We start from the raw sequence: 16,993 nt of genomic DNA on the forward strand, positions 1-16,993 counted from the left end.
ATCTTAAAACTTTGTCAATCTCCCTGTAACACTCCTATAATACCCATAGTAAAACCAACAGGAGAAAATAGGATGGTACAAGAGCTGCAACTGGTAAATGAGGCTGTGGTTCCCATTCACCCTATAGTAGCTGATCTGTATACCATCCTTTCTCAAATACCTAAAGACAGTAAATGGTTCACAGTCTTGGAATTAAAGGATATTTTCTTTACTATCCTCTTGCACTAAGACTCCCAATACCTTTTTGCTTTTGAGTGGAAAGATCCCTTTATGAGGGAAAAACAAAAGCATATGTAGACAGTACTGTCCCAGGGATTTCAAGATAGCCCTCACCTGTTTGCCAGGGCCTTGGGAAAGGATTTGAGAGAACTTCAGATTAAAAAAGGGGGACTTCTCCAATATGTAAGTGACCTCCTAATCTGTAGTTCAACCCAAGATATTTCTAATGCCAGCACTGTTTTGGCTCTTAATTTCTTAGCTGATAGGCTATATAAAATTTCATCAAGCAAGGCCCAAATCTCCTTATAGGAAGTCCACTGTTTAGGTTACATTCTTACCCCTGGGGCCCAGAGGCTATCATCTAAAGAATAGAGGCCCCCACTTGTACCCTAGGGGTACCATTAACTAAACACCAACTCTATTCATTTTTGGGAATGGCAGGGTTCTGCTGGATCTGGATACCCAACTTTGGAATCATAGCAAAGCCTCTATATGAGGCCACAAAGCAACCAGATAATGAGACTTTAAAATAAACTGGGGAAACAAACAAGGCTTATAAAACACTAAAAAAGGCCCTCATTGAGGCCCCAGCTTTAGGGATTCCCAATTTAGGAAAACCCTGTGATGTATGTGTCAGAAGAAAAAAAAGGGAATTGCTGTGGGGTCTTAACTCAAAAATTAGGAATAGAAACACATCCAAGAGCCTACCTCTCAAAGAAACTAGATGGAACAGCATTAGGTTGGCCAGGATGTCTAAGGGCAATAGCTGCTACTGCTCTGTTAGTGGAGGAAGCAATGAAAATAACTCTGGGCCAACAACTAGAAGTTCTAACTCCCCAGCAGGTTAGAGTCACCCTAGAACTAAAAAGTCACTTGTGGATGTCTGGGGAAAGGCTGTCCAAATACCAAGCCATTCTTTAGGAATCCCCAGAAATGACCATAAAGACTTGTAATGTCTAAATACTACATTTTTTCTGCCTTCTTAACTAATGACTGGACACACTTGTGAGCAGGTGCTTGTACAAATCTATACTGGCAGGCCGGACTTGACAGATCAGCCACTCCTGGAATCTGAGGCTGAATGGCTTACTAATGGAAGTAGTTTTGTACTAAATGGAGAAAGAAAGACAGTGGTGAGTTAGGAGGAAGTCACAGAGGTGCAGCCCTTACCAGCTGAGATTTCTGCCCCAAAAGCTGAACTAATAGCTTTAATCAGGGCTCTAAGTATAGGAAAGGGAAAAGGCTCAATATCTATACTGACTCCAAATTTGCTTTCCTGGTATTACATACTCATGCAGCCATATGGAAGGAAAGAGGACTTCTCTCTGGGAGGGAATTCCCAATAAAACATGGAAGGGAAATTCTCCAATTATTAGAGGCTATCCACCTATCAAAGAAGTGGCAGTGATTCACTGCTGGGGATATCAACGTGACCTACCTCTGGTGACACAGGGAAACAACTGGGCAGACCAAAAGGCTAAACAAGCAGCTCTATAGCCACCATCCTGGCTCTCATTCCCCACAGGAACCTGTATATCCTAAGTATACAGGAGGAAAAAGAGGCTACATGGAGGGGAGCACATAAAGAGAGAGCTTGGTGGCATGTGGATGGTAAACTAGTCTTGCCCCAAACAACCCAATGGAAAATAATAAAATCTATACATGATACTTTCCATTTGGACCAAGATGTTAATAAGCAGGCTGTTTGTGGGGACTGGAATAAGGTCTATAGTAAAACAGGTGTGCCAGGGCTGCTCCCTATTCTCCTATAATAACCCTGGTCCTAAGCCTTGCCAATACAGAGGCAAGACTCTTTCCCAGAAGAGGATTGGCAGGTAGATTTCACCCACATGCAACCCTGCCAGGGTTATAAACAATTACTAATCTTTATAGATAAGCTCATGGGGTAGATTGAGGCCTCAATCTTTCCCACTCAAACAGAAAAAGCCTCCAAGTGGCAAAGGCCCTCCTAAAAGAAATTATCCCTAGGTTTGACCTGCTCTGAACACTCCAAAGTGATAATGGAACAGCGTTTATCTCACAGGTCACCCAGGGAAACACCCAGAACTTAGGAATTAAATACCACTTACATTCAGCTTGGAGACCTCAGTCTTCCAGTAAGGTAAAAAGGGCCGAACAATCAAATGAACCTTGGCCAAACTTTGCCAAGAGACCTCTGGAAAATGGGCCCAGCTTTTGCCTATAGCCTTACTAAGAATTAGAAATACTCCAAGGGCCAAGATTCATCTTAGCCCTTTTGAAATGCTATATGGAAAACCATTTCTCTCCAATGACTTAGGGACCAACCCTGAGACCAACAAGTATATAATGGACCTGGGGACATTTCAACAAGCAATCCAAAAGTTGAGAAACAAGGACCCACCTGCCCCAATAAAAGGGGGAAATCTTCAAAAAGAACTGGGAGAATAGGTGTTAATTAAATCCTGGAATGAAGGAGCCCTATCTGACCAGCTGCAGCCCAAATGGAAGAGCTCTTATCCAGTGATCTTGGCCACACCCAGGCCTGTCAAAGTACAGGGAATAGACAGTTGGATTCACCTTTCTAGGGTAAAGCATGCAACAGAGGAATCTACCTCTGACCAAAAACAGCCTGGGGATACTTACTCCTGTGAGCCAATAAAAGAGTTAAAGCTCATCTTCAGAGGAAACAACAGACTTCAACTTAAACAATAAGTATAACCTCTACTATGGATTACTTGGCTATACTTGTACCTCTCTCAGCCCCATCCCCCAGTGCCATCATTCTGCTTACTGCAGAACCTTGGGGTACTTCTTTTGGGCATTCTGTCTTATTCTCCTCTTAGAACTGACAGCTGGCATCGGTCCTCCCCTATAGGATTCATCAAATCATACCCATCCATTAACTATCCCAAGCTTCATGCCCCTACCTCTAATTAAAATCACTGAGGTCATGTTGGCCATAAACCTACCCAAAAGGACAAATGAAAATAATGGATTCACCTATATGCATTCTGTAAAGCCCAACTTCTACAAAAAACCACAAAAAGCATTTACCTTGTGCAAAACCAGTTTCTATCAATGTATACCTCCAAAGTGGACTAACACATATGCTCCAGTATGCACAGCCCATGATAAAGATGTTGCCCTAAGCCATCAATCCTTTATTGCCTCAATTACAGTGGTTGTTCTACTCAAGAGGGCCATTTGGCTTACCTCCCTTTTAATTGGACAAACAACAGACTACCAAAGCAAACACAAAAGAAGTAAGTCCAAATTTGTCTCTTTTATATTACCAACGATTATTTAAAAATTTCACCAGCAACCAAAAAAAAATTATTAAAGGCCATAGTCAAACTCCAAAATCAAATAAACTCTCTAATGGCTGTCACTTTTCAAAATAAATAAAAACTAGATCTCTAACAGCCAGAGAAACTTCCCAAATCTTGCAATAATTCTTATCTCTGGAAAATGTTATTTGAGACTTGGGATTTGTCCCTCTGGGGAATGCACCTAACAGAGCCCCTTGTGGTTCTCCTGCCAGTGTTTACACTTGGGTCATGCCTCTTTGACTTGCTAACTGGATTTATTTCTTCCAGAATTAAGGCCCTTAGGGATCACACCATGACATGACAGGGCCATCAACTTCTGGAGGAGGACAGGACACCCATAAACAATCTTGATTGGGCTGGACAAAGATTCACACAACAAATGTCACTGTTCAAGTCCCCAGAGGCAATAATAGGAAAGGGCCAATATTCCTGGTAGGTGGGGTCTACAGCCTCTTGTCAGTTTGAAGCAACTACTGAAGATGGACTACCCCCTCTCAGCAACTTCCCCAAAACAATTTTTGAAACATTGTCTGTAAGGGGGAGTTTGAGGCAGGCTAGATTAGGGACAGTCTAGGACTGAGCCCCTCTTGGCTCAAGGGCTCCTCCCCCTAGCCCACAGGAGAGAGGAGCCAGGTGATGTTGTATTGTCTCCCCACCTCCAAGTTCAAGGTGGTATAAAAATGACATACCAAAAGGCCCCAGCCCTTCTTCTTCTTACCTTTATCCACCTGGCAGAACAGGTGACTCTCTTCCTCAATAAAGCTATCCTACCTCACTCCATCCACATGCTCTGCTTGGCTTGTTCCATTTGGAACACAAAAACCAGGATCTTCTGATCACAAAGTAAACCAGTGCCGTCAACAACACTTCCAACCTAAAGTTGTGTGTGTGGAAGTGTGAGCATGAGGACGCTTAAGGTATGACTAGGTATGTAGAATGAGGTAAATATTGGTCAGTAAGAAAGTTTTTACTGTAGTTGGCCCAGTGTTATCTTTATGTCATCTCTAATTGAACATTCTTATAGTTCTTTTTAAGTTTTAACAAGAAGTAAAAAAAAGGTCAAAAGAGAGAAAAATGTGGTTGTAGGCAGTGAGAACCTGGGAAACAGTAAGGCAAAAAACACCCAGGAAACATATAGCATTTATACAGGACCACCTGTTGATGACAAGTGCATCAGTTTCCACATCGGAAGAATACAACAACTTCAGAGGTAACAGCATAAACCAGGATAGATAGATGAGGAGACAGAGAAATTATAATTTTAATCAATATTTAAAGGGCCAGACTCTGACATTGGAATAAGGAGAGCCAGAACAGCTGGTCCCTTCCCATCTTTTAGATGCTAAGTTACAGAAACAGGGAGACAAAGAGGAGATACCTGTTTCTGCTTTTCTCTTCCAGATGTTAAGAAGCTGCAAGTATCCTTGGAAGGGTGGAGAATTAACCATGTCTAGGAAAGGTAAGTTCTAAAGCATCTTATTGTCTCTGATTTAGGGTGTGATATGGGAGGGAGACCCCTCCCTTTCAGCCATCTCAGCCACCCAGATCCATTATCTTTGACCACATGTATTTCCCCAGCTCTTCAGCATAAAACTAGAGCTAGGGACCACCATTTGGAGCCTTTGCTCCCATTCCTTGAGTGGGGAACAGGAAACATTTCTCTCTCTTTTTCTCCCCCCCCCATCTATACTTTATCCTGTTATACTAAAATAAATCCTTGCTAAAACTTCTTTCACCTTGTGAGACTCCTTGTTGTGAGACACCTTGAAATGTTTTTCTTGTTTGTGGATCTCAAGGACCTGTGATTTTGTGTGGAAACTGGGAAGCTGTGGGAGCTGCCTCCTCTATCCTCCAGTGACAAGCAGAGTATGGGAGAATGGATATTTTCAATGCAGATTTTTTTTTGAAGTTTTCTGAAGGACATATTCAAATATTTTTTAAAATATTAAAAAATATGTAGGCTTTAAGAAAAATGGAGAAAAATACACCATTCACATGCAATATGTATCAGTGAAATGATCCCCCATCCCCCTCTCCCCCCTCCCCCTCTCCCTCTCTTCCTCTTTCCCTCTCTCCCTCTCTCCTCCTTCCTTCCACCATGCCCCATTTTGAAATCCCCCCAACCTTTAATAAACTCCATTATACCTACGTGTCCAGCCATGGATTCTTCCACATGGGAAACAAAGAATTGGAAATCTTATGACCAAGGACTGCATCATTGCTGTTAACACCCTTTCTACTTTCATTTTTATTAAATCTAGATTCAGCATATGAGAGAAAACATGGAATATTTGTCTAGCTGAATCTTGCTTATTTTACTAAACATAATGATTCTTCTTCCATCCATTTTCTTGCAAATGACATGATTTTGTTCTTTATGGCTAAATAATACTCCATCATTTATATATACCACATTTTCTTTATCCATTCATCCATTAATGGGGACCTACACTGATCCATAAATTTGGCTATTGTAAGCAGTGTCAGAATTAACAAGGGTGTGAAAGAATCTCTATTGTATGCTGAGTTTGATTCTTTTGGTTATACACCCAGGAAGGGTATAGATAACTCAAACAGCAGCTCTATTTTCAGTTTTTTAATGAACCTCAATACTGATTTCCACAGGGGCTGTACTAATTTCCATTCTTACCCACAGTGTATAAGGGTTTCTTTTTTCCTTGCATTCACACCAGCTTTTGTTATTTTCATTTTCTTGATAGCAACTATTGTCACTAGGGTAAGATAGAGTCTCAATGTTGTTTTGGTTTGTATTTTCCAATGGCTAAAAATTCAATTTGTAGTTTGAACTCTTTATTGTGTGGGCTTAAATAGCATTAAGCTGTTACATTCATGGTGTTTTGTCCATTTTGTATGGACTTACATTTAATTAGAAGAAGAAGGTATGGATATGGATGATAAATTAATAAATTCCTAAGATTTCCCAACAGTATTTGATGCATTTCTGTGTATGCTCATGAGATGTGGTACTTCCAATAATTTATCTAGTATGAACCTTAATTATATAAAGCATTGCTTTTTATTCTTGCTCATTTTAATTTGTACAGCTGAACTGTAAATGGCATATACTCACTGAGGCAATTCAATATTAATATTAATGATGGCTCCTTATTATTGCTAGTGGTTTGGGGGGTTTTCAGGGGATTTTTTTTCTTTCTGTTCACTTGCACCTCTTGCAAATTCAGGACAGTCTTTGAAACATACCCATAGAAATGCAAATAGGTTTTCCTTGTTATTTCCAGGTTTTGTGCTGTTAGTAGACAAATTTAATAATTTGCTTCCCAAGGATAATTCCTTTCAAATTCATCCCAGGTTTGCCAAATTTGCCATTATGAGATTTTCACCTTCATTATCCTTTCCCTTTCCCTCAGTTTGCTTTTTCTTTTGCAATACTGGGTTTGAACTCAGGGCCTACACCTTGAACCATTCCATGAGCCCTTTTTTGTGCTGGCTTTTTTTTGAGATAGTGTCTTGTGAACTATTTGCCTGAGCTGGCTTTGAACAGCTATCCTCCCAATCTCTGCCTCTTGAGTAGCTAGGATTGTGGGCGTGAGCCACTGATGCCCACCTCCCTCAGTTCTCATGTCAGTTTTCATCTCTAAATATCCACACTGCTAGTTGCTGAAGTTCAAAGAACCAAGAACATTCTGCTTGTGGATAAGTCCTTTGAATAAATAATCCACAGAAAAGTTACATTTCATTTAATCATACCTATTTCAAGCTCTTGGGAAATTAATTTTTAAGCAATAAAAACACAATACAAACACTACATACAATACAAATATAAGTACTGCATGTGCCCAAACAGCTAAAAATACAACACAATTATTTCTTGAGTTCTGTCTCTCACTACTTAATACCTTTGTATACATTTTGTTCTCTTCTAGCACTAGCAAGACAACATAATGTTTTCAGAAAAAATTATCAGAGAAAATCTTTCATGCATTCATTCAATTTTGGACATGGATTAGGCAAATCAGGTCATTATTTGGTCTAAGAAGTGAGGCAGGATAGATAGATGAGGTCAGAGGGAAATTATATTATTATAATAAATATTTAAATGACCAGGCTCTGACATTGGAACAGGGAAGTAATGGTTGGAGAGCTGGAACAGCTAGCCCCCTCCCATCTCCTTTTAGATGCTAAGTTACAAGAACAGGGAGACAAAGAGGAGCTACCTTCTTCTGCTTTCCTCTTTGAGATGTTAAGAAGCTGCAAGGATCCTTGGATATGTGAAGGGTAATGAAAAGGAAGTTCTAAAGCACACCTATTTTCTCTGTGATTTAGGTGGGATGTATGTATGATTGACTGTGATTTTGGGTGTGATTTTATTAATGGTGCTGGTGCAGTCAGTGATCAGAAGATCCTGGTTTTTGTGCTCCAAATGGAAAAATCCAAGCAGAGCACATGAATGGGGTGAGGTAGGATAGTTTTATTGAGAAAAATGGTCACCTGTTCTACCAGGTGAGGAAAGGAAGGAAGAACCAGAGGGCATGGTGGGCGCAGGTAGAGTTCAGGACTAGAGAGAGCATGCTTTTATTTATCAGATGCCTTTAAAACCTACATGTCTCGAGCACTTATGGTTCATTACCAATCGAGTACAGGTAAGCAGTACTCAGGACACTCTTACTTCAGAGACCAGGACTTTATTCAAACAAATCCACATGGCACTCTCACACAGATCCTAACATCCTGTTCTCTTTTACCCTAGCCAGCCAGGAATTCACTCAGGCCTTCGCCAAGCCTCGCTCACTGTGCCACGTCTTCTTAGCTGATAAGGGGTGTCCAGCCGAGCCCCGGGGAATCCTTACAGCCGACCTCAGTTGCAGGTCTGGTCTCGCAGTTCACCGGCAACAACCAGTCATTGGGAGAAGGGGCTGTCAAGCAGCGGCTGCCTCTCCATCGGAGCTTCGGGATGAGCTCCAACAGTGCGGTCTCCAGCATTCAGGAGGCAAGCGATGAGTGGTAGGGAGGCCCGGGGTTTTATGCTTGGTGGTGACCTCATAGTTGGTGTTATCAGTCTAACCACCTTAGGGTTGGCTCATTTGCATATCAGCCTGTCATTCTCTGGCTTGGTTTCTTAGTCCTAACACCCACTAGCTAATAATTTCCTCTTATTACAGTAATTTTCCACACTTTAACACAATACAATCAATCAATACAACAGCAATCTTATGTGTTCACCGCACTATACTACCCCATGAGAGGGCAGGCCCAGAAGGTTCTCACCCAATAATGAACAAATGGGGAGGGGCATGGGTGGCTCCCAGCAAGGCAAGGGTGGTCTGGGCCATCCCCAAGCAAGCTACATGAGCCAAAATGCCCTATTTTAGCCTGCCTCAAACTCCCTCTGAGAGACAATATTCCAAAAAATTCTTTTTATAGGGGGGTTGTTGAAGAGAGATGATTCATCTTTAGTATCTGCTTTGAGCTGACAAGAGGCAGCAGACCCTACCTTTAAAGGGAAACTGTCTCTCCTAAAAATGAAAAATTCATATTCATTAAGTCATCCCCACTATTGGAGAACCAACTCAAGGGTTCTGGGGCAGCATCAGAGTCTTCCACATACCAATATCACTAGGGGTGTACATGCTTGCATCCAGGGATGTGATACAGGCAGAGATGAAAAAGGCTAGCAGAACAATGGACTTACAGGAAAGGCTGATAAAGTTCTTGGTGCTGACCACATTCAGATAACTTCCACCTGCCTTAAAGTCAAATCCTCCCATCAAATGTGCCATATTTACCTTGCTAACAATGAAAAGGTCCTCCCACATCACTGTCTTCTCTTGGATGGCTTCTCCCACCTCACTCTCATTTTCATATAAGTAGGCACAGCCAACCTGATGATATCCTGGATATCCTGCATCAATGGCCAATTTCACAGCTTCTTTGATTTTGCCTCAGGGAGGCTGAAAATCAATAAAGAGAAGATTGTCAGGAGGTTTTTTTTGTTTTTTGAATTATCAGGTACTCTTCTCTCAAGACCTCCTTCAACAGGTGCAACATGGGCCAGCTTCTCCAAACTAAAGTTTTTTGCTGGAGTCCCATTTCTTAGGGAACACCTGGGAGGAAAACACACATTAGAAAACTTTTTGAAAGGAAAGGAAAAAGTGAATTATTTTTGTGATTGTGACCCCCATGTTCTAGCTAAAAGTCAATTCCTCCCTAACCCAGGCAAATCCTGAAGTATCTCCAGTTAGCTAGCAGTGATATGTGGCTCCCACTGCAATTTGCTAAAGGCCAGCCTAAAAACTACACTCACAATGTGACCCAGAGGACTTTTCCAATTCCAGATATGCATACAGATCTGGAAAGTGGTCATTACATGATAAATCTGAACTCTGCCACATAACAAGGCTGAGGGTGTTAGGAAAAACACCGCTCACCAAGAAAGCTCATGAGAAAAGTCTCACGTCCAAGAGCAAAGTTTAATGGCAGACCCAAACTGCCAGGCTGGCCAGGGAAAGATGGTGCAGCACAGACTCTGGGCCAGGTGTGGCTTTTATATAAGGGGGAGGTTATGGAAGTTAGCGTATGCATGGTAGTCTCTGGTAGGGGTGAGGCTGTCTTAGAGCGTGGAAATTTCTGTTAAGGGGCAGGGCTGTCATTTTTGCCTCCGATTCACAAAATGGCGACATTATTACTGTATCATTCCCCCATTTTTTCTTTAATAATGATGAGGGTAGGGGCTGAGGATCAGGAATTGGGGCGAAGTATCAGCCTCTTAGCTACTTCCTGCTGCCAGGGGCACTGTATGGGGCAAGATCCTCAGGCTCCTGTGGCGTCCTGGTAGAGGCCCTCATAGCAGTCCTCTGGACGGTTTTGGAGAGGTTGGTACCCCTGGAGGTACAACTGGTTAAACTTTTGATTAGCAATAGCAGACATGCAGTATGACACAAGGGAGGAAGCTTAAGAATAGGAGAGCGAGAAACATAGGCATATCCCTTCTCTGTTTTTCTTTTTTTTTTTTCATATTTAAATCATTTTTATCTACAAAATACTATCCTGAGAATTATGATTCCATTAAGCTTCAATTTGAGCAAAAGTATCATCACTTAAGTAACAGCAGTTACTTAAACTGAAAATGAGAGATAACTCAAAATTACTTTTGCAGAATGCTCAAAAATATCATCAGGCTTCTTGTGGTTCTGAAGGTTCAACAGCAGGTTCTTTTGAAGGAGGAATCAACCCTGAAGGGAACTCACTTCTATTTTCAGAGTGTGGGGGCAGGGGGAAGTATCCAGCTCTTGGGGGAGGATATTGAGGAAAAGCAGTCGGTGAGTAGACTGTCTCATTGGGAATGAAGGATGTGGTGGGCCAGGGAAATCCCTTGGCAGAAAAGAATCTTGAGGGGGCTCCATACATGCTTGCTAGAGGAGGTGGAGGAAAAGGAGGCCCCCTTCTTATAAAATGGCTCCTCGGATCCATGGAAAACAATGGGCCTCTGACAGGAAGAGGTGGTAGAGGAACGAAGCCAGGGCCAGCTGCTTCACTTTCAGCAGGGAGAGTAGAGTCAGGCACATTTGAATTACCAAGATCATCTTTGGTATCATTTCTACTGGATTCCATTTCTGAAGACACTGGACCATCCACTTTGTCCAAAGAAGGCATATTAAAGCTCTCAAGCTCTGTTGGTCTGGACAGTCTGCCAGAATTAGAATAAAATCTATCTTGCCTTTGGAGAAGAACAACTGGATCAGGACATGGCTGGCCTGATGGAGGGAACATCATCCTGCGGTCCTGTTCCCAGGTTGGTGACAGGGACCCAGTGTCAGAAGGTTCTCTGTGAACATCAGTTAACTTCTCGTTGCTTGAATCTCCTCTTTCATTGCTAATGTGGTGGTCCAGAGGATTCTCTGGGCCTCTTGAGCCTCTTCCTCCTCCCCCTGGAAGCAAAGGTGAGAGTCTGAGTGGACCCTCCAACAAAGTTGGAGGAGAGAGAAAAGCTCTCATTTCAGATGAAGGTCGACCCAATGGTGAGGGACCATATGGGGAATGGTCTCTGCCAAATGCTGTATTTGGAACATCAAGTGCATAAGGATCTTTTTCTAAAAGTTCAAATTTAAACTCTGTATCGGTTAATTTTTGTCTGTGGTAAGCATTTTCTTTCCTTAAATCAGTGAGGGTTCTTTCAGCAGTAAAGCTGCCAACCAATTATCATGTGCTTTTTTCTCATGGGAAATGATCTGCCCTTGGTAAGACTGAATGGTTCTCTCCAGTTCTTCTTCAAGATCTTTAGCTCGCTTTCTATATGTCTTCAGCTCCTCAGCTGCATAGTTGATTTTTTCATCTATTTTGGAAAGTTTCTCCTCTTTATCGAGCCGGTAATTTTCCTCTACTGTTAGTTTCCTGTGGAGTTTCATTTCATTTTCTTGATATAGTTCAGTCATTACTTTAAGTTTCTGGTGAAGCTTTTGATTCTCACTTTCTAACTCTGCATTTTCTGACTGCAGAGAAGCTTGTTTAGTCTGGAGAGCTTTAATATGCTCTGTAAGGTCTTCCTTTGTTTTATCTACTTCAGATAACTGAGTATAAATCTGGTTTCTTTCTTCTTCTAAGGCTTCCAAAGAAGCATTTAACTTAGTAGCATAAATCAGTTTCTTCAGATCTCCTTTTGGCTGATTATCTAAGTGAGCACTATTTTCTGCTTCACTCTTCATTTCCAAATCCAAGTTACCATCATCTGTCATGTCTTCTCCAAGCACAGCAGCCCAATCTCTCATCTTTAGCAATTGTTCAGTTAGACACTTGATATGATTTTCTTTATCATTTAGAACTTGTTCTGCATGCATTTTGGAATCTTCAAATATCATTTTCTGTTTATTAAGTTCACTCACTTTTTCTTTCCATACTTCAGTTTCTTGTAAGAGCTTTTTCTGGCTCTCCTGAAGTTGGGAATTTTCATTCACAGTATCTTTTATTGGTATTGCAAGTCATTCTTCATTGATTTGAAATATCCTCAATGTTGTTTTAGCTTCAGCTACTTGCGGTTTGAGAGATTCTGATTTATCTTCTAGGGACTGTATCCTTTTTAAAATATCTTCCATCAATTCATCTTGTTCAGAATGTTTAGATTTCTCTTCTTCTAGTTGTTCTTCTAGAAAGAGTATTTCATCTTCAAGTTTAGATTTTGTCCTATCCAGTTCTTCATAGTTTGCATAATTTATTCTTTCCAATTATTCCCAAATTTCTGAAAATGAGTTCTATTTCTCTTTTCTCCAAACTTTATGCTTCTGCTGACTCCTTCTCAAAGCTGGTATCCTTTAAAGATGACTCTAAGCCTTCATACTGTTTTTGGACAACTCTAAGTTGTTCAAGTAGTCTACATTTTTCTTCAATTAGTTCAGAAAGCTCTAAGGCAAGCTTTTTTTCTTTAGACGCTGCCTTCTAACTGATCGAACAGTTCTCCACAAGGATAAGAAGAAAGCAAAAAATCCAACGATTGCTCCACCTGTGACCAATTCCCATGGAAAACCATCAGGGGTGGAACCTGATCTCATGTCTTCAGGCAGTGCTTCCACAACCCTGCACAGCCCTGCCAAGACCAGCTCCAAGGACCATGGAGGAGCAGCCTCGGGCCCCTCCATGGTGCCAAGGTGACCTGGACTTGCCACGGTGGCCACAGCCTGGCCGGGCCACCACAGGTGACACACAGCCCTCAGCTTTCGGTCCGGAACCCAAACCCCTTCTCTTTTTCCTAACGGTTCCTTGAGAGGTGCCGCCACTGGGGGATCCCACTGAGCTTGACAGCAGTGGGTGTTGTGAGAATGACCAGATGAGGGCTGGTCCACCGAAGTCCCAATGGAGAGGGTAGAAGATCCTTTAGGAGAACAAGATCCCCTGGTTTAATAGAAATTGTATAGGGTGGGGCAGGATCTGGTCTGCATGCTCTCTGAGAAGTTCCCTGAGAAGGTTAAGGTAAGGCAGGTAGTCAGCCAAAGGAGCAGAATCTGTTGGAGGCAAATTTATTAGAAGGAGCATAAAAGGTGTCTGCTAAAGGACCTCATATCTAGGGATCTAGATTCTGCAAAATCCTGTAACTCCCAAGAAAGCTCTAAGCTGCTTTATGGTATGGGGGAGAGGGAAACAGAAGATTGGGTTAATGCACTCATGACTTGGGGAGTGAGTCTGTCTCTTTAAGGTCACACCTAGGTAGGTAACCTGTGGGAGGCAGGGGCTGTCAGGATTTAAATGTAACACTCTTGGATAAAAGACATCTCTAGCTCATTTTTTATATAACTTTGTAAATGTTTATACCACATTTAGATAAAGTATAGACACTACACTGTTACAAGGTGGTCATTTAAGACATAAGCAAATATGTAAATGAGCTCTGATTTAGTAGTACTTAAAGCTTGACAAGATCAGCAGAAAATACAAATAATTTCTTTGATCAAATCTTTCCCTATAACAGTTTTCTATAGATGTTACTCAGAGCAGAACAATATTAAGATAACCTTGTTATTTTATAGATATAGAGAATTTGATTTTAGTTTGACATGACCCTAAAAATCTTTTAGGCAACTCTTAGGTTATACTCAACTTTAATTTTATTACACACCAAAGCTTTTTATTATACATTTTTAAAACTTACTCAGACCTTTACATAACATACTAAACCCTTTGATGGCTTGTCCTTATCCTTCCTATTTGAAACAATCTTTAGGACAAACCCTTCTCTACAAAATCCTTTCTCATCCAAAAAACATTTCTTTTTCCTTTAGCTTCTCAAAAAATACATTCACTACCTATCTATATCCTTTCCAGTTGTTTACTTTATAACTTGTATTTTAAAATTAACTTTTATAAGAATTTTAAATTTATTATATGGGCTAGAGTAACTAATTAGTAGCCCTTGTTGTTTTAAAGAATTTATGATAGGCTTAAGGCCTCATCCTCCCTCAGGCTTGAGGGGATATTGTTTTGGATGTGGAAACTGTGAGGGATTTTTGAGTTTTATTTGAATAGGGAGGGCCGTCCTGGCTCATGCTACACTCATCCTATCAGTCCACACTGTGGGATCTATTTGTTCCTGAAGGAGGGGGCAGCAGAAATAGCTGCCTGGGGGGAGGGGAATTTGAGCTTTTAGTTGAGATAGTAAATCCCATCCCAGCAGAGTCACTAGAGTTTCAGGAATTATGAGGAAAGAATGACAGAAGAGGCGGTCTCTCCAAGAGCAGGCCAGAGGCCAGGTAAACTAGCGCTCTAGGGGCTGGCCAGATTTGCCCTGAATGATAACTTTTGTCATTGGACTGGGGACCCAGAGAGAAAAGTAAAACAGAGAAATGAGCTCCACTGTCTAGCCGGAAAATGATCTTTTGTTTTTCTGTCATAATGGCTACCACGAGGCTCCTCAACATTGATGCCAAGAAGTGGAGCATGGACAGGGGGACAGGACCCATCAATCCATAGGAGGTGGCACCTCACCTTCCATCTGGAGACGGGGTCACTTAGACCTCCAGTGGTTACCTTTGCAGAGAGGGCAGGGTCCTGGTTGAGAGGGGGGGGCTGTCTTCCATGCTGTCCCCCTTAAGCATTCTCTCCTGAAGTGCCCCTCCTGTCCACAATGGTAGCAAGTTCAGGATACAAGCCCCAGTCAGGTGGGGGCAGCAATGAGGCCATGGTGTCTCTCATCTTTTTCTCTCCTGTTAGTAATGTCCTGGTTATAGTATACAGACATGGCTAGTTGTATTAGTTGATCCAATTACTTTTCTCCTTCAACCATAGACTGAGTTTTCTACAAATACCTCAGGCTGTTAGAAATTTATCTTTGAGGAGAACCTCTCTCACCTGTGACTCTGGGTCCACCGTGGTATGCTTTCTGATAGTGTCTTCAAGATGCTACAGAAAGGTAAGGGGATTTTCTTCAGGACATTGCTGTAAAGCAAAGTTGTTATTTCACATTGATGCCTGACACTCTGGAGAGCAGGTCTCTGAACCATTCTGGGCCTCAGTTTCCTCACTTGAAGAATGAGGGATCTGGTCTAGGTTAAACTACTTTCTTCCACTATGAGATGGCTGAAATGATATTAACACCATTTATCTTCCTTAACATTTTTTTTTTTCTTTAGCAATGCTGGGGAATTGAACCCAGGGCCTTGCACATGCTGGGCAGACACTCTCCCACTGAGCTACATCCTTATCCCCAAATATTTTTTTCTCTTTCCTTTGGCTATACTGGGGCTTGAACTCAGGACTTTATGCCTGCAAAGCGGCACTCTACTGCTCAAGCCATATCACCAGCCCCTTTTGGTATGGATCTGTCAAGGGGACTGCCTGTGCACCTGTAGGTAGGCACATTTATTCCCTCATTTCCATGTGCCACTAGTATTGGGGCTCATTGTAAATGGTAATCATTTCCAACCTGAGTGGCCTGGGCCAGAACCCATTGCATTTCTAATGAGGAAAGAGTCTGGTCTAGTAGAAGTATAATATCCTTTCATGTCAATTGAAACATTTGATCACAGAGATAAAGGCTCAAATGTATTTGTCTGGGCATCAGTACAGCTGTCCAGATGTTTTTTTGATTTCCCTTAGATCTGATAGCTGTAAAGGGACATAGACTCGCCCTTTTCCTACCATTACCTATTGAAGGGGGAAGCACCCATTAGGAGATTCTGAATATTGGGGTGGCTTAGAAGATAGGGCAGAGGGTGTCTGTACTGTGGCCTACAAAGAATGGCCAGTGTTTGAGTATCTAAATAGCAATTGTGGAGCCAATCTGAGTGGTCTCAGAGATGAAAGAAAATTTGTATAGGGGACCTCAGTTCACTTTTTTCCCTTTTATAGGAAAGGCCTAGTTGGAGTATGGTATTGTAATTTAAGGAACCCTGTGAAGGCCACTTCTCTTGGTCACCCTCAGTACAAAGCTTCCAACATCTACAAGCCAGAAGACTGGAAGGTGCAGGTCCCATCTAGAAAGAACAAAACACTAGGATCCTGCCTTTTAGCTAACAGTAGGGAGCCTCTTTAATAAAGGCTACCTTTTTAACAAAGGAAAAAATTGCCTGTAAAGTTAGAGAAGGGCATTCAGAGGGCATCCTGGGCCAATAACAGTACCATATGGGACAACTAGTGTTAATATTTGGAGGGAAAAATTCATTGAGGCCAAAAGTATAGAAAATCTTAAATGAGAAGTTTATTATAGTAATGTCTATTTTGTTATTTTGGGGACTATAATCTTGAGCTAACAATTGGCTTACAAGGGCTGGGTCTGGTGTGAGGTGGGGCTAGGAGCAGGGCGTGTGCAAGACACGGACCCCCTCCACACACACCCAGGACAAGCGAGCCTGACTGCCTAGGCCTGATCCTGCAGCCTGTTGCCCCACCCCCCTTCCTGTGTACTCTGTGCACGTTTTATTCTAAGGGAAGTGGTGACGGGCCGCAGCCACGGCCATGTGCGGCTGGCGGCCTAGGATGTGTGTTGGGTTGGCCTATGGATT

General features: G+C 42.0%; 1 protein-coding gene across 1 annotated transcript; it reads right to left on the bottom strand.

Annotated features, from left to right (window-relative positions):
* Positions 1–10,533: 10,533 nt before the first annotated feature.
* Positions 10,534–13,142, bottom strand: LOC109691829 (melanoma inhibitory activity protein 2-like). Its single transcript, XM_074062755.1, is given in 4 exon segments — positions 10,534–11,692; positions 11,695–12,726; positions 12,758–12,931; positions 12,934–13,142. Coding segments are annotated over 4 exon segments (2,421 nt in total). The 5' UTR covers positions 13,139–13,142; the 3' UTR covers positions 10,534–10,682.
* Positions 13,143–16,993: the final 3,851 nt, after the last annotated feature.

Source organism: Castor canadensis, chromosome 2 (assembly GCF_047511655.1).
Source record: "Castor canadensis chromosome 2, mCasCan1.hap1v2, whole genome shotgun sequence".
NCBI classification, from domain to species: domain Eukaryota; kingdom Metazoa; phylum Chordata; class Mammalia; order Rodentia; family Castoridae; genus Castor; species Castor canadensis.